Below are 17,320 nucleotides of genomic sequence, written 5' to 3' on the forward strand. Positions count from 1 at the left end.
TGGGATCAGCATTGTGGTACCATTGCAATGAGCCGGGGCTTGCACAGACGCGTTTGCAGACCAGGGCTGTTGCATGAATATGGGTCCGTGTGTGTGCAGGGTTTGCAGGAGCACCGGCTCTGCAGTTGTGGTGGGGACATCACTGCGGCCGTCCCCCACGGGGACCCCTGCTCTCATCCCCCACACAGCTCCAGCGATGGTCTTTCTGAAATGGCTTCAGCCCATTTGTAGCCAAAATGCTTCCTCGAGCGTGGCCTTTTTTATTCAAAAGACCTGAAAAAAAAGCAGCAACCAAAAGCATCTTGCTCCTAAAACCACTTTAAAGCAGAGCATCCCCCAGCACTGTCTGGCCACCCCTGGAAGGGGGTACACCAGACTGTCACCTCGGGGAGGGGGGATAGGTTTTGTGGAGACTGAGCATCCCTGCCAGACTCCACCCAGCATCCACCCTCTTACCCAGGTTGGTGACCCCCGGCACCAGCAGCACCCGTCTGCAGCAGAGGTGCAGTCACCCTGGGCAGGGCCACCCCAAGGTCCCCCCTTGGCAGCAGAGAGCCGCCCTCATCCTCCCCACCCCCAGCAAACAGGCACAAAATGAGGAAGTGGGAGGAGGAAAAAAAAGATTAGTTGCAATTTGTAGTTGCAGCAGAAACACAAAAGCAAAGCGCTTCGAGATGGACTTGGGCCCTTGGTGACAGGAGCCCCGAGCGCCCCATCCCCGGGGGCAAGACGCAGGGACGCCATGGTGAGTGCAAGCAGGGCCCTCGCTGGGCTCCCCCCACCCTGTCTCCCTCGGGCACCCTGGGGATGTCACCCTCTCTTCCTGCCACCTCAGGGCTATCTCAGCCCTGTCCTCTCCTGCACCCATCGTGGTCCCTTGCTGCTTTCCAGGAGGTGCCAGGAGCCCGCCCGACATCCCCGCTAGGGAGGGGACGATGCTGCCCCAGCTTGGGGACAGGGAGCGGAGCTGGGGCTGGGTGAGGCACTGGCACAGGGCGCAGTGGTGGGGGGAGCAGCCGGGGATGGGTGCCGGGTGCTGGGTGCAGGATCAGTGCCCCCAGAAACACTGACCCAAGCAGGATGGAGGGCACCAGGCGGTGAGGCTGGGCCGACACAAAGTGGTTTTGATTTTGCCATCGCCGGTGCACTACCCACAGGAGAACCTTTGTGTTCCTCTTGGCCCAACTTCCCACCAGCGGTTCTGGTTTCAGCGCTCATGGTGCCGGCAGGGTGTGGGCAGAGCACAGCAGGGTGACAGGGGCTGCCAGGGGCAGCCGTAACCCCCAGGCCGGCTCAAGCCAGGAAGGACCCTCTGGGTGCCAGTGCCCAGGGTCGGACCTTGCACCTTGGCACATGGAGGGAACAGGGACCACGGGCAGGGCACAGGGCTGCTGAAAAGGCGGCGGCCAGAGCTGGGAGTTGATCTGGAGGCAGAAGGGGAAGATGAAAGCTCTCAAAATTAGGGAGATGCTCAGGCATGAAGTAAGGGTCTGCACAGTGTGGCTGCAGCTACGTCCTTCAGCCCGCGGCTCTGCTCCCTCCGTGTCTCGGCGCGATGCTGTCCCATCCACCCAGCCAGGAAGCAGACAGTGGTGAGGCTGAAGCAGAGCCTTCTCCCACCCATGGTCACAGCTGCCACCTCTGAGAGGCTGCTCAGATGCTGTCCCTGACAAGACACAAACACTGTCCCCTCCTCACCGCCACCCGAGACCTGAAGTTGTTTTGTGGCTACATGAAGGGCCGTGGGGCTGCGCAGCCACGACCCCGACCCATGCCAGGGCCCAGCTCCAGGGCCAGCCCCCATCCCCAAAACTCTGGGGGAAACGTCCCATCCCCAAACGCTGCCTTGTGTCTGGGAGCTGGCGGGGTTGTGACCGTGATGCAACACCCTGTGCTGCTCTTCTCAAGGCTTCCGGTGGTTTTAAGGTGTTGGCTGCATCTGGGCTTGCCCTGTCTTCAGACAAAAGGTGCCACTTTGGGTTGCGTCTGCTCCCCGCTCGGGGCTTGCAGGGTTTTTTTGGTGGCTCAGACCTGAGCTTTGAAGAAAAACAGATGATGTTTTGCAATCCGCAGGGCCGCTCCCCTCCCTGCCTCAGCGATCCTATCGTGAGCACCGGGTGTGTCTGCAGCCCTGGGCACAGGCAGTAGCTGCGGTGGTGACGGTCCCCATCCCACAGCCCTCAGCTGGGGTGCTCCTGGGGGTCCTGATGGGGGTCCCCATGCATGCACCCATCATGCATGGGGCCACTGGCAGAGCAAAGTCACTTGTGCAAAGTGGCTGCAAACTGCACCTGGAAGCCTGGGCCAAGGGCTGCTGAAAGCTGCTCCCCGCTCAGCTTGAGGAGCAAATAGCCTCATGGAGGCATTTGGTCCAGGCTGCCCATCAGTCCCCTTCCCTGGGGACCCCTGTGGTGGCAGCTGTCGAGCTGCTGCTCTCTGGCTCATCCCTCGCTTTGGCCTGGAACAGAGGAGGGGACTGAGGAACTGCTGCCCCAAATCTCTGAAAGCAAATTCAGTTTGTGCCCCTGCTCCCTGCAGGGATGCTGCCTGCAGCTCAGGCAATGCCGCGGTTTCGAGGAGCATCATTCCTCTTCATCCTCCCCACAAAGCTTTTACCCAGCTTAGTGAGCCCTGGCCCCATGAACCACCCGTGCCACCCCTCGGGACGTGCTGAGGAAAGCCAGGCAGACTTTGTGCTCCCAGAAACAGGGTGGAAACAACCACGGCCCGGCAGATATCTGGGACAAAACCTTCATTTAAAGCGAGCTGGTGTTTTCCCTGCAGCTGTGCTGCATCAGGTGCCCTGGCTGAGCCAGGAAAGAAGCACCTAACCTGCGCCCGGAGGAAGAGGAGGTGTCACAAAGGCACGCGCTCGCCGCTGACAGCTCTGAGCAGTTGTTTGACTGAAGGAGAAACTCTGGTGTCAGCTCAAAAGCACCGAGCTTGTAATACAGGAAATGTTAATATTTGCCTTAATTTGGTGCCATAACCAGCCACGTGAGCCCAGGGTGCCTGCACCAGAGGGCTCACGGTGATGGAGGTAGGGGATGGGGAACCGAGGTGTCGGGCTCCCCCCGGGCTCCTCCTGACCCGCTCCTCTCCACCTGAAGCACAAGGTTTTGGCCAGGTTGGGTTGAAGCTGAGCAGCTCCTGGGGTCACCGACAGCTCCCTGGGTGACAGCACAGTGACCTGGAACGGATGACTGAGCCCACCTGCATTTTTCTGGGTGGCTTTTCCAGGGGCTTATTAGGATGGAGGGGAGGAAGAGGAGGGGAAGGCAAGAAAAAGGCCCATAAGCAACAAACAGGAGGAAGAGAAGGAGCTCCCCACACGGTTTCAGGCTGCATGAGCAGCCCCGATCCCCCCTGGACCCCCTGAGCTGACCCAGGTCCATGCATCCCAAGGGAAGGTGGTGGGACAGCAAAGCCAAAAGCCCCTCTGCCGGCTATGGGGGCTTGAGTTGCACTTGGGGTTTGGGACGGCATGGATTGTGTTTTGGGTCGCAAAGCCCAGCAGTCCAGCGGGGAGGAAGGCGGCCAGGGGGAGCAGCACAATGCTGCCGAGCTCCTCTGTGCTCCATGACAGTCCCTCCATCCCCCATCACGATGGTGCCGGGTTGTGCTGAGCATCCCGGAGTGGGTGCGGGGGGCTGCAAGCAGCCTGCGAAAATCAGGGGCAGACGGGAGGGTGCAAAGGTGTCAGGGTCCGGAGGCCTGAAATCTTGAGAGCCAGCAGGAAAATGAAGCAAAAGGGGAAGAGGAGAAAAGGGAAATGGAAAGAGTAAGAGGCCCGGGGCGATGGGGGGAGGAGAAGTGAAATTGGTGCCGGGAGCGCTGGGGTGAAAGCGGAACTGCGGGGGCCACGGGATGGGTGCAGAGGAGCCGCGGGCAGGTTCAGATGGGGCGTCCCCTCCTGGGCACCACGCCGGGGACCACACGGGCACTGCAGCTGTGTTCAGCAAGTTTCCTCTGCAGCATCAAGGACAAGGAGCCTTTGAGTAGTTTTCTTTTTGCACGGTGAAATCTTACCCTCCCCTCCCAGCCCAGGGCTCTGTTTAGCCCCCCAAGGGCTTAAATCACAGCCCAGTTTTCCTGCTGCCCCACGGCCCCTGGCAGACAGAGCCAGGCAAGTTGGGGGGCGGCTGGAAAGCTGGTGCTGGCATCTCCCTGTGCAGGGAGGAAAAGGTGATGGGGACACAGTTGCACCTCTGCCCTAGTGCAAAGGGGACGCGGGGGCGCAGAGGATGCACCCACTGACTGCAATTTTTGCCCTTCCCCTGGGTTATTTTTGCTGCCCCTTTGACTCATAAGCAGAGCCTGTGCAGCAACTGCTTCGTTAGTCCTTCATTACCTCCGTAACGAGCAGGGGTGATGTTACAAACATGCCCGCAGGCTGTCAGTGCCCCATCTGCTCCTCTCCAGGGTGTCAGACGTGCGGTGAGGCAGGATCCAGCCAGAGGGATGGGGCAAGCCCAGGTGCAGCAGCGCTGAGATTTTGAGCTTTGCAAGTTCCCAGCAGGGCCAAAACACCCCTCTTTGCACCACCCGAAGGTGCCTGTTTTGGAGCCACAGCTGGGGCGGGGGCCAGTTATAGCTACCAGCAGCTCAGGGGGAGCTGGGGCCAGATCCAGGCCTGGAGTCCCACTCCCGTCAGTGGTGGCCCCGGTGCAGTCGCTGTGGCCCTCTCCCCGCAGGGCAGCAAGGAGCGCTTCCACTGGCAGAGCCACAATGTCAAGCAGAGCGGCGTGGACGACATGGTCCTGCTCTCCAAGATCTCCGAGGAGGCCATCGTGGAGAACCTCAAGAAACGTTTTATGGACGATTACATCTTTGTATCCTTCCCGAGGCAGCAGGACAGGGCTGGGGAGTGGCAGGGCTGTGCTCCAAGGCTTTGCCAGGGCTTGGGCCAAACTGGGGCTGCCCCAATGCTTGCAGAGTGTCCTGTCCCCAGACTGTGGTAGGACAAGATTGGGATCGGCTGGGGGAATGCTGCCATTCCCAAGCTGAGTTGCACTCGGCAGAGACACTGCAACCGTGACCCCCATCCTGCCATGCCCCAGGACCCACTTTGGTCCTTCCTTCGCGGCCACAAAGCCCTAAGCAAAGAGCACTGAACAAAGCCCCTCATCTGCTGTCTCCCACTGCTCCTGCACACTGGAGACCTGCCTGCCTGTGCCAAGGGGGCCGGACCCCAGTGGCAGTAGTGGCCATCGACCCAACCCCCCAGATGCCCACAGCGCGCCCTGGCTGCTCTGCACCCACAGCAAATCCAAGCAAACCTTGGATGGAGTGGAAGCATCCCTGCAGGCACGGGAAGGAGGTGCCACCCCTCACTCTCCACCGGTGTCAGGCCACATGGGATACCACCAAGCCAGCGCAGGGTGCAAAGCTCCCACCCTGCCCAGTGTTGCCCCCACTGCGCCATCCCCCAGCCCAAAGGGTTTTGCAGTCACTGGCTCCCATCACAGACATGGCACTGCTGAGCACCGTGCACGAGGCTCGGCAGCTCTCGGGCTCTGCGGTGCGGATGGGGAGGTGTCCCCACGCCCACGATTCGAGGTGCTGAGCCCTTGCCTTGCCCGCCCCACACCTGCTTGAGGACGCGGCCAGCTCAGCGCCTCGGCACCGTCGCACACGCTTCACCTGCACCCCAGCTCCAGTGGGTGGCCGGCTCTGGTGGGGAAGAGGACAAAATCCCTGCTGCGCAGAGCAGGGCACAGCGGGGTCTTGGGTGGCAGTGGAGCGGAGCACGGGGGTGAGCCGCTTGCTCACACCGCTGCGAGTGGCTGTGGTTTCCCTGAAGATGCGGCTCTGTCCTTACAAGGCGATGCTCTGTCCCGGGCCGGCGGTGACGCAGCCATCCTCCCCACTCTTTTGGCAGCCCTGGGGCTTTAAATGTGTTTAGCAGTTGGGTTTGGGGTTGGCTTTTGTTTTTTTCAGACGCAGCCTCTTTCTTCCTTTTTTTTGTGCTGCTGCGCGCAGGGCCCCCATCTAGCCGTGACTCAATGCCCCACGCTTCTGCATTTCCCAGAAAAGCCCCTCTCTTCCTGCCCTTCAGCTGCTCTTCCTCCGCCCCGCTGTCAGGTGGGCCAAAAATAGGACATTGAGGGCTCGGGGTAAACCTGCTGGCACTGTCCCCGACCTCGATCTCCCCAGCACCTGCCCTGGGGCACTGGGGGCTCATCCCCATCCTGCTACTGCATCATTTCCAGGCGCAATTCCCCACTTTTCCATTCCCCTGCCCACCCTTGGGTGACTCGGGGATGCTGCAGGCAGGGGCCAAGGGAGGCGGAGTGGCTGGGTGGCCGGGGAAAGGCAGGAGCTGGTGTTTTCTTTCCTCTCTGTGCCTCAGTTTCCCTGGTTGTAAAATGGAGACAGTATCCTGCTGCAAAAGCCGCAGATGGAGCATGAGCAGCTGAGCAGAGGGCGAATTCCGGGAGGGTTGCTGGAAATGCCACTCCTGGAGCCGATCCTCAGCCAGAGGCCAGGGAGCTGAGGCGATGCTCCTGCTGTACCCTGCACCGATCACACCGCGGGGGACACCCTGGGGCTGAGGGGGCGAAGCACTGGGTCCCCGTGGCCGGGAGAGCACCAAGTCATGGCAGCAGCTCTGCCTGCACCCGAGCTGAAAACCCTCGTGGTATTCCTGGTGCAGCTTCCAGGATGAGGCAGGGACCCCCTGCAACGACCTTCCTGCCATTGCTCTCACTGATGCTGCCTCCCGGGCAGGAAGGGGCAGCGGGAAGGGACATGGGAAAGGATGCAGAGACCTTAACCTGCCACTCAGACCTACATTGGGCCGGTGCTCATCTCCGTCAACCCCTTCAAGCAGATGCCGTACTTCACCGACCGGGAGATCGAGCTGTACCAGGGGGCGGTGAGGCTGCTGCGTGCCAGCTGGCGGGGTTGGCCAAGGGTTCACCGGGTTTAATTTGGAGCGAAACACCTGGGGGGTGTCCCATGAGTGTCACTGTCCTCCCCAGCCCTTTGGGTGCTGCAGGGGTCAGTGCTCCCAAACACATTGATGGAGAGTCAGTAACGAGACTCAGGAGCAAATCCACGTTCCTGGGAAATTCAGCTCAGAAATATACAGCAAAGCAACCCAAACATGGTAAAATCCAGCCCGAGTGACTAGCTCTGCTGCAACAAGCTTCCCAAGGAGGAGGGGAGAGTCGAAAAAACATCTGACATGCTGCTGATTAGCTCATGTTTGTGGCAAGAGACTAATTCCCCATCCCTGCTGTGTGCCACTGCCTTGTGCAATGCACGAGCAGAGTTAAGGGGATTTGGGGAGGGTGCTCAGGGCGGGAGCTGATGGCTGCTCTGTGCTCAGCGTTGCTGCCCTTGTCCCCCGTTTAGGCTCAGTATGAAAATCCTCCCCATATCTACGCCCTGACCGACAACATGTACCGCAACATGCTGATCGACGGGGAGAACCAGTGCGTCATCATCAGGTAGGGGGTACGCGGGGCGCAGCCGGAGACCCCGTGCCACCGCTCCGGGGCCGGCTGTCCCCATCACCCCTTCTCCCCACACCCTGGGGGCATCCCGGCTAAACACAGCAGCCGAGCAGCGGCAAGAGGCGGCTGAAGCCCAGTGGTGGGTCCTGGAGGACCCTGCTCATGGGGGTGCCTGGAGGGACCCCGGCGTCCTGGGCCATGAGCACCAGGTGGGGCTGAGACAGGGTTGTCCCAGGCAGGGACCGAGTCTTGCGCAATGCACCTTTCCGGCTGAGTGTTGCAAGGAAAATGGTCAGGATGTGGGGCAAGGCCAGAGGCTTCCCCTTGAGGCTCCCAACTCTCCCTCCTCCCCTCCAAAATCCAGCAACAAGAAATCCAACATCTCCTCCTGGAGCAGCTCCTCACCCAGCCTTGCTCTGGCCCCGCTTATATCCCAGAGCACCCGGGCAGCCCCGTCCCGGGCATTAGCGCTGCCACACGCTCAGAGTATGTGGCAGGAAGGAGGCCACAGCCCCCGTCACCCGCCGTCACCCCCCAGCCCTGCTCCAGCATCCCACCCCACCCCAGGACGGGTGACTCTGGTGGGGCCGTTTCACATCTCCTCTGCTTTGACATTTGCACAGCGGAGAAAGCGGGGCCGGGAAAACGGTGGCAGCGAAATACATCATGGGCTACATCTCCAAAGTGTCTGGGGGTGGTGAGAAAGTGCAGGTATGGCTGCCCCCCACCGCACTGCCACGCATTGCTTCACCTCCCAACCTCCCCCCACCACCCTGGCCCCCGGCTCCCCCCATCTGATGATGGCACACGGAGCAGCCCCGGCTCCAGGGCTGGGGACACGCAAAGCCCCGGGTTTGTCCCCAGCCCTGAGGCAGGGCTGCTGCAGTGGGGCACAGGCGTGCGGCCCCCCCCCGACTCAGCCCTCTCCCTCCTCTACCCCCAGCACGTGAAGGACATCATCCTGCAGTCCAACCCGCTGCTGGAAGCCTTCGGAAATGCCAAAACCGTCCGGAACAACAACTCCAGCCGCTTTGTAAGTCGCCAGGGCAGGTGCAGAGGGTCAGCGCCATGGCCAGAATCCGTCCCAGCAATGCTCCTAGCGTGGCGGGAGAAGGGGGAAGAGAAGCCAGGGCTGGGGGGAGTGAGGAGTCCTGACGGCCAGGGCCACTGCTCTGAGCGGGAGCTGTGCTGGGGCAGGGGAAGTACTTCGAGATCCAGTTCAGCCGGGGCGGCGAACCCGACGGGGGGAAGATCTCCAACTTTCTGCTGGAGAAGTCACGGGTGGTGAGCCAGAACGAGTGCGAGAGGAATTTCCACATCTACTATCAGGTACAGGGGGCACGGAGCCAGCCCAGGCTGCCACGGGGGAGGCCAGGGGCTGGGTAACTGCAGCTCTCGTTTCTCTCCCAGCTCATCGAAGGGGCGTCCCAAGAGCAGCGGCAGAACCTGGGCATCATGAGCCCGGATTATTACTACTACCTGAACCAGTCGGACACGTACCAGGTGGAGGGCACAGATGACCGCAGCGACTTCCATGAGACCATGGTGAGTGCCCGGGAGGGGGAGTCCCCAAAGCCGGCTGCGGCCAGGCAGGGGCTGACAGGCTCCCCACGCCCCCAGAACGCCATGCAGGTCATCGGCATCCGGGGCGAGGACCAGCAGCTAGTGCTGCAGATCGTGGCGGGGATCCTCCACCTGGGAAACATCAGCTTTCGGGAGGAAGGCAACTATGCTCGGGTGGAAAATGCTGACTGTGAGTAGCCGGCTCCCCCTGCAAGGGGGGGGCAAGTGGGGATGTTCGCAGAGACCCTTGGCAATGAATTGCAAACTCTCCATAGCACAAATCCCCTGGCAGAGGAGAGAGGCAGCATCAGCATCTTCCCCATATTAGACATGGGGAAATTGAGGCAGCGAGCAAATGGCACAACCAGAGCTTAATTAGCAAGGGGACGGATGCCAGGAGTCGCTTGCTGTGATTTAGCAGAGGGAGGACCATGTCCCACGTCGCCAGTCGCTGCACTGCTGCTGTCCTTTGCACTTGGACAGGGCTGGGGGGTCCAGCAGCGGCTGCGGGCAGCGTGCCTGGGGCGTACAGGGAGCAGGCAGCCCTGACCGGCCCCCCCACTCTGCCCAGCCCTGGCCTTCCCTGCCTACCTGCTGGGGATCGACCAGGACCGCCTCAACGAGAAGGTCACCAGCAGGAAAATGGACAGCAAGTGGGGCGGCCGCTCCGAGTCCATCACTGTCACCCTCAACGTGGAGCAGGCGGCTTACACCCGGGATGCCCTGGCCAAGGGGCTCTACGCGCGTGTCTTCGACTTTCTCGTGGAGGTGTGTGGTCCCGGCGGGCTGGGCCAAGCGCGGCCGCGGCACGGAGAGGATGCTCACCATCCGCTCCTGCACGCAGCCGGCCCCCCCGCCCTACGCCCCCAGTGAAGGTGGCTCATCCCATCTCTCCCTGTAGTCTATCAACCGGGCTATGCAGAAGCCGTATGAGGAGTACAGCATCGGGGTGCTGGACATCTACGGCTTCGAAATATTCCAGGTATGTGGTGCTTTGCTGTAGGAGCCCAGCTGGGGAATGCCCTTCCCTGCTCCTGCAGCAAGGAGAGCGGCTGTTAGCTGTCAATGGCCCTAAGAAGGGTCCCTGGAGCAGCGCCCAAAGGCTCTGCTGTTTGGGGTCCCCCCCAATGCGGTGAGAGGAGCAGAAGCCAACACAGCCCCATCTTCTCTTTCATCTTTTGTCCTTTTGCAGAAAAATGGCTTTGAGCAATTCTGCATTAACTTTGTGAACGAGAAGCTGCAGCAGATCTTCATAGAGCTGACCCTGAAGGCAGAGCAGGTATGGAGGGGGCTGGGCTGGGGGGGCTGCAAGGCTGCACCAGCACCCCGATTCCTGCACCCTGCACCCCCGCCGCCAGCCGGTCCCGGCACCACGGCCGGATCAAGGTGGCTGCAGCATATCCCACATGTCAGGGGCCCACCCGTCTCTCCCTGCACTTCCCCAGGAGGAATACGTGCAGGAGGGGATCAAGTGGACCCAGATCCAGTACTTCAACAACAAGGTGGTGTGCGACCTAATAGAGAACAAGCTGGTGAGTGGGGTCCCCTCCTCCAGGGCAGGATTTCTCGGGGAGCTGAGGCACCCAGGGAGGGGGGTGCCGCATGGGTTGGGTGCTGTCGAGGGCGGGTGGCAGAAGCTGGTCCTGCCCGGGGAGCATACTTGGGGGAGCAGCAGCTCTGCGTCCTTAACCTAAGCTGCAGTTCAGCATGAAGCAGCTTTGACCAGTGTGGGGCACTTGAGCACAGCCAGATGCAGGATTGGGCCCTGCTCGCAGCCTTTGGACATGCATGGCTTCACTCTCCCTCTCCCAGAACCCGCCCGGAATCATGAGTGTCCTGGACGACGTCTGTGCCACCATGCACGCCACCGGCGAGGGGGCAGACCAGACACTGCTGCAGAAGCTGCAGGCGGCTGTGGGCACCCACGAGCACTTCAACAGCTGGAGCTCGGGCTTCGTCATCCACCACTACGCAGGCAAGGTATGGCACCGCACACCCTGCACCCCACGGCCCTGGCCACAGCGGCACGGAGCTGAGCTCCCCTCCTGTCCCCAGGTCTCCTACGATGTGAACGGCTTCTGCGAGCGCAACCGGGACGTGCTCTTCACCGACTTGATCGAGCTCATGCAGAGCAGCGAATAGTGAGTCCTGGCAGCGCCACGATCCCCGGGGGCCACCCCAAGAGGGCTGGGGCAGAGGGCAGCATCCTCAACATCCAGACCATAAAGCTTTGCTGGTCCTGCCTCTGCCAGAGCCGCAGCTCGGGGTGCTTAGCATCCTGCATCGCCCTGCAGGCACCGGTGGCACCCCCCCATCGAGCGCAGTGGCACCCAGGGGCTGCAGGGCGGAGGGGTGCTCACCCAGCAGCACCGATCCTGCCCAGCCTGGGGATAGTCAGGGGGGAGAGGCTCAGCCACGGTCCAGGATTTCTCAGCAGCAGAAAGCAGAGCTGGAGCTGGTTCCAGCTCAGCACCTGCTGAGCTTGGGGAGCCTGGCGGCTCTCACCCAGGGACTGTCACCTGCCTTTCAGTGGTTTCATCCGGATGCTTTTCCCAGAAAAGCTTGATTCTGACAAAAAGGGACGACCGACCACCGCGGGCTCCAAAATCAAGGTACATCCTGGAGGCTGCAGGACAGTAGCTGCAGCAGGGTGATGGGCTCCCACCAACGCCTTTAACGCTACAGAGGTCGATCTTTGCAACAGAAACAGGCTAATGACCTGGTGAACACGCTAATGAAGTGCACGCCACACTACATCCGCTGCATCAAGCCCAACGAAACCAAGAAACCCCGGGACTGGGAGGAGAGCAGGTAACAGAGGCCCCTCGCGATGTATCAGTGAGCCCACAGAGCCCGGGGAACGGGACCCGGCCATGGAGATGTGGCCAGGACTGACTTTCCTCCAAAAACTGCACCCCCGGGCTGGTCCCTCTGTGCTGCCCCCAGACCCAGGGGAGCAAGAGGTGAGTGCTGAGGAGCGTGCGGGGACACACATGCCTCTCTACATGCATCACGCAGAGGCTCCATCTGAACCCCAAGATGCTCTCACGTGTGCACAGCTGAGGGCATCCCCATGCAAAGTGGTGGCCAAGGGGTCTGGGCAGGTCCCCCACCGACCTGCCATCCCACGCCAAGCGTGTCCCTCCCGGCTCCGCAGGGTGAAGCACCAAGTCGAGTACCTGGGGCTGAAGGAGAACATCCGGGTGCGCCGGGCAGGTTTTGCCTACCGCCGTCTCTTCCACAAATTCCTGCAACGGTGAGCGACCACCGGGATGGGGGATGGCGGGTCCCCGCGGCCTGGCCGCGACTCACGTCCCCTGTCCCGGCAGCTATGCCATCCTCACCCCCGAGACATGGCCATCCTGGCGCAGGGACGAGCGGCAAGGGGTGCAGCACTTGCTGCGCTCCGTCAACATGGACCCGGACCAGTATCAGATGGGTCGGAGCAAGGTGTTTGTCAAGAACCCCGAATCGGTAGGTGACCCGGCTCTACCTCTCGCCCCACAACCCAGCATCCCCGGGGGACGCTGCACGCAGCCGAGCATCGCTTTGGGCAACGCTGGGGAGGGTTTGGGGTGCCGACATGCGGGAGAAGCGATACAGCATGGGGGCTGGGGGGCCTCCGACCGGCCGGGCTCAACACCCCTTGTCACCCCCAGCTCTTCCTCCTCGAAGAGATGCGGGAGCGGAAATTCGACGGCTTTGCCCGGGTGATCCAGAAAGCCTGGCGTCGGCACGTCGCCATCCGGAAGTATGAGCAGATGCGAGAGGAGGGTAAGGCCAGGCAAGGACGGGGACACCGGCACCCCGGCACCCCTTTTAGGGTGTCCTTTGCTGGGGACAGCCCAGCTGCCAGAGCAGCAGGAGAGCAGCAGCCAGCCTCCTAATTGTGGCACTAACACGGAGGGGGGGTGAGGAGGGACTGGAGCATGAGATGCCCCGGCGTCTTTTCGTACATCTTAAAGGAGGGTGTGGATTTCTTGCTCCTATTTCCAGCCCTGGGAGGGGCCGTAGGACAGAAACCGGAGCCTCTCGCTGTCTCTCGGCATTTCATTGCCCGCAGTGAGATGGAGAGAAGTAGCTGAGAGTCAGCATTTGCAGAAGGATGGGAAAGGCCAGTGGTCACCGCCTGACCCCATCACAGGCATTTTCCCACCCTCCCAAGCTTGCAGTGAAAAATCAAGTGGGAAAACCCAGAAAACAGCTGGGTCCCTCCCTTCCACAGCACAAGTTTTTTTGAGGGCGATTAATGGGTTTTGAAGCCAGCCAAGCTCAAGCAGCTCAGATTCCTCCTGTGGCATAAGACGAGCCCCACTTCTTGCTGCCACAGTCCATGCGATGATTCCCACGGCTCCTGCAGCCGGTTTGGGAGGGCAGGCAGGCAGGGGCTGAGGGCTGAGCCGAGGGCCGAGCCACCGGCGCAGAGCCCTGTCCGACTGGCATCGTTTCGGGGTCCCGTGCAGCCTCCAACATCCTCTACAACTTCAAAGAGCGGAGGAGGAACAGCATTAACAGGAATTTCGTGGGCGATTACCTGGGCATGGAGGAGCGGCCAGAGCTGCGCCAGTTCCTGGCCAAGCGGGAGCGGATAGACTTCGCTGACTCCATCACTAAGTACGACCGGAGGTTCAAGGTACATGGAGCCACTCGGAGGCTTGGGACAGGCCAAGCCATGACTTGTGGTAGCTGCCCTTGGATGGGATGTGTGTGGGGCTCGTGCCCCCCCCAAAACACCCCCTCACCCCCTGCTCCTGCCCTTTCCCAGCCCATCAAGCGGGACTTCATCCTCACCCCCAAGTACTTCTACCTGATCGGGCGGGAGAAGGTGAAGAAAGGTCCTGAGAAGGGGCAGATCAAGGAGGTGCTCAAGAAGAAGGTGGAGCTCCAGGCGGTGAATGGCGTCTCGCTGAGGTGCGTCCCTTAGCACAGGCTCCGCGGGGAGGGGTCCACACTGTCGGGTTTCACCCATCAGCTCCACCAGCCCCTCCGTGCTCCGGTGCCCCCCGCCAGGCCCCAGCCCCTCGCCTGTGGAGGCAGCAGGGCATTGGGCCATGGCATTGGGCCATGGGCAGAGTGCTTTGCAGGTGGGGCTTTGGAGGCCGGGGAGGTTTCCAGCTAAATCACCCTCCACGTTTGCTCGGGCTGGACCCAGGCTCAGCGGGGTCTCCCGGCTCCCCCCCAGCACCAGCTGGCACCAGCCTTGCCCCCGCTGACACCCCCGCGCTGGGGTTGCTCCTCCAGCACCAGGCAGGATGATTTCTTCATCCTCCACGAGAACGATGCCGACAATTTCTTGGAATCCATCTTCAAGACGGAGCTGATCAGCCTGCTGTGCAAACGCTACGAGGAGCTCACCCGCACCAAGCTGCGCCTCTCCTTCAAGGACACGTAAGGATGGAGGCCGGGAGAGGTGACAAAGCAGGATGGGGTCCCATCCCTGTGGCCTTCACGGCCCCTCTCTCTCCCCCAGACTACAGTTTCGGGTGAAGAAGGAGGGTTGGGGCGGTGGCGGCACCCGCAACGTCATCTTCGTCAGAGGACAGGGCGACGTGGCCACCCTCAAAGCCGGAGGGAAAACCCTTACAGTCAGCATCGGGGATGGGCTCCCCAGGAATGCCAGTGAGTGCCAGGGTGCCTGGGGGGTAGCGGGGGCGGGGGGGGACAGGAGCGCCAGGGTTGCAGGGCCAGCGTGTACCCCAGCCCTGCGGGGTTTGCATTTCACCCAGGAGGGACCCGCTTCTGCTCGGGTGACGGGGCAGTATGGGGAGTTTTGGGGAAAAGGGTGGCCGGGCGCAAACTGCAGGGGCAGCCCCCCCCCAGCTGGCTCTGAGGACCATCACCTAACGGGGAGCTCGTGTCCCCCCAGAGCCCACGAGGAAGGGGGCAACGCAGAGCAGAGGTGGCAGCAGGTGTCGGGTGCCCTCCCGAAGTGCCCCACCAGCACCCAGAGGTGAGGAGGGCAGTGCCGAAGGGGGGGTGCCAGGGAGGGGGGGCCCCAGCCTGGAGCCAGCCAACGCTGCGCTCCTGGAGGGGGGGGGTGCAGGCTGAGCGTGGGCCCCCTGTAATGCACCATCCCCGGGGGGGGGTCTTCCAGGCGCCTGCAGGAACGGGGCACCCCAGTTCCCGCGCAGCGATGGCCAGGCTCAGCAGGACGCCTACATGGTGCCCCAGAAGCAGGCACGGGGGCCGCCAGCCACAGTGCTGCCACCCCGAAACACCACCCGCCAGCCGAAGACACGGCCCCCGTCCGAGCAGAACATGGATTTCCTCAACGTGCCTGACCAGGGGGTGGCCGGGTAGGTCCCGTACAGGCGCTCATGTCCCCCCCCTACCCCATCCTCCCCTCCCACTGCTGCTGGTCCCAGGAGATGCTCTTTCCCCCTAAGCAGCTCGGCTGCCTGACTGAGCGACAGCCCAACCAGGTCCGGGCAGTCTGGCCTTGCTGGCAGGCACCTCCCAGGCTCTTGCACACCCCAGTTCTCCCAGTCCCTGCACTGGGAGGACCCACCTGAGCTGCAGGCACAGAGCACCACGTCGGTGGGGGAAGCAGGATGGGAAGGAGGGTGCAGCGCATCCCATGCCCTCCCGCTCTCCCCGGTGTGGACGCTGTTTCTCCCGGTCCTGCAGCATGCAGCGCCGGCGAAGCCTGAGCCAGCAGCCGCCCCCAGCCAGGCGTCCCAAGCCGCAGCCCAAGGCGACCGTGCCGCGCTGCCAGGCGCTCTACCAGTACATCGGGCAGGACGTGGACGAGCTCAGCTTCAACGTGGGGGACATCATTGACATCCTGCTAGAAGGTACCGCCGGGCTCCCGCCCTGCCCAGCTCCTCCCCGCTGTGCCCCATGGCAGCGCCCACGCCTGACCCGGTTCTTTTTTTCCCCCCTTCCCAGATATCTCTGGCTGGTGGAAAGGCCGGCTGCACGGCAAGGAAGGGCTTTTCCCTGGGAACTATGTGCAGAAGATCTGAGCCGGGCGCAGCAGCCACATGGCCGGTGGCAAGGAGGGGATCGCCATCCTCCCACCCCACCTCCGCCGAGGCCGTGCCGAAGGGGCCGGTGGTGGCTCTGCGGCGGTTCTCCACCGACACTGGCGTTGAGCGAGCGCTTCCTCGCGAGCCCCCCTGGCCTGTGCTGGCTGCCGGGCTGTGCCAGTGCCGACCACTGAATCCCACAGCTGCTTTAGATGGTGGCCTACCTGCAGCAAGGACCGGCTCTTTGCTGCTCGTTCGTACCCTCGGAGTGGAACTGCTCCAGTCATTCTGGGGTATAAATAGGATTATTGTTAATAATTATGGTAAATAATCAGACTCAGCAAATGTGAGTCTGACTCAAAAACTGAGCCCGGAGTTTGTATTTCACCCTGGTGCCAGCCCGTGGCTCCCACTGGCCCCGTGACAAGAGCCCTGCACCCACGTGTCCCCACGTGGGGACGTGGGCAGACACACATCGGAGGCAGTCCCATCCCCCCCACGTTGAACCCTCTAGAAGATGCTGAATACAGAAATCAACTCCCCCAGGAACCCGGCTCAGGCGTCTCCACATCCCGGCGTGACTCTGGACCGCTTGGCACAGCCGGCCGGGGCAGCGGCGAGACAAAGCAGGGCGACAGGGCGCAGCAGGACCGGGGCGCCATTGCCGTTCCCTGTTTTCTCATAGGAAAAGCTGCAAGGACCACTTCGCCAAAGCCCACCGAGCTGCAGCAGCTTTTTCTGATGGTGGTCAGAGGGCTGCTGGGGCCCCCCTGGTTTGCAGGGCGGGGCGGGGGGGCACGTCTTGTCCGCGGGGGGCCAGGGTCGATGCATGGGGTGGAAACCGTCGTCCTCGGCTGCGCCGGTGGCGATTCAGGGGACCCTCTCTGCCCCGACCCCCCAGGACAGGGGGACAGCCGGGACTGAGGGGGCGTTTTGGGTGGGGGCTGAGTCCGACCTGGGGTTGTTCCAGGAGGTTTGCAGCAGGGAGAGGGACGAACGGTACCAACACATCGGGGCTCGTCCCTGCCTGCCCCCCGCTCCCCGCTCCCCCCACCGGATCCTGCGCCGGGCGGCCGGAGGAAGTGACGACAGCCTGCTCCCGCGCGGCCCTGCCTCAGCCTCGCGGCCCAGCCCTCCTCTTCCTCCCTTCCACAGGCCCCACCGGGGCTGCCCCCCCGGCAGGCAGACCCCCTGCCCCAGAGATGGGGGGGGCTATAGAGGGTTTTAGGGGACGCTGTTTCCTCCAGGGTGGGGATGACACAGGGCAGGAGGCTGCTGGGATGTGAAGTCCTCCACGGCCCCACACTGCAAACGGTGGTTGGGCCTCCC

The 17,320-nt window shown here is 62.4% G+C and overlaps 1 protein-coding gene across 1 annotated transcript; it reads left to right on the forward strand.

Moving 5' to 3' along the window:
- The first annotated feature begins 675 nt into the window (after nt 1–675).
- On the forward strand, nt 676–16,770 carry MYO1F (myosin IF). The gene is made up of 28 exons (XM_076359446.1): nt 676–745; nt 4,695–4,832; nt 6,788–6,877; nt 7,360–7,454; nt 8,084–8,171; nt 8,404–8,493; nt 8,658–8,789; nt 8,871–9,005; nt 9,081–9,213; nt 9,595–9,791; nt 9,925–10,005; nt 10,216–10,302; nt 10,469–10,555; nt 10,836–11,003; nt 11,079–11,164; nt 11,554–11,635; nt 11,728–11,834; nt 12,181–12,279; nt 12,353–12,497; nt 12,683–12,797; nt 13,487–13,656; nt 13,789–13,934; nt 14,265–14,411; nt 14,494–14,642; nt 14,890–14,973; nt 15,118–15,319; nt 15,651–15,817; nt 15,912–16,770. The coding sequence occupies exons 1-28, from the start codon at nt 743–745 to the stop codon at nt 15,986–15,988; spliced, it is 3,300 nt and encodes a 1,099-aa protein (XP_076215561.1). The 5' UTR covers nt 676–742; the 3' UTR covers nt 15,989–16,770.
- The last annotated feature ends 550 nt before the right edge of the window (nt 16,771–17,320 follow it).

This window comes from Aptenodytes patagonicus, chromosome 25 (assembly GCF_965638725.1).
Source record: "Aptenodytes patagonicus chromosome 25, bAptPat1.pri.cur, whole genome shotgun sequence".
In the NCBI taxonomy this organism is placed as follows: Eukaryota; Metazoa; Chordata; class Aves; order Sphenisciformes; family Spheniscidae; genus Aptenodytes; species Aptenodytes patagonicus.

Excerpts from the sequence above, each read along its gene's own strand:
- MYO1F (XM_076359446.1), top strand. Across the intron at positions 11,835-12,180 it reads CGGGACTGGGAGGAGAGCAG|GGTGAAGCACCAAGTCGAGT; the intron begins GTAACAGAGGCC and ends CCGGCTCCGCAG. Across the intron at positions 13,657-13,788 it reads AGTACGACCGGAGGTTCAAG|CCCATCAAGCGGGACTTCAT; the intron begins GTACATGGAGCC and ends GCCCTTTCCCAG.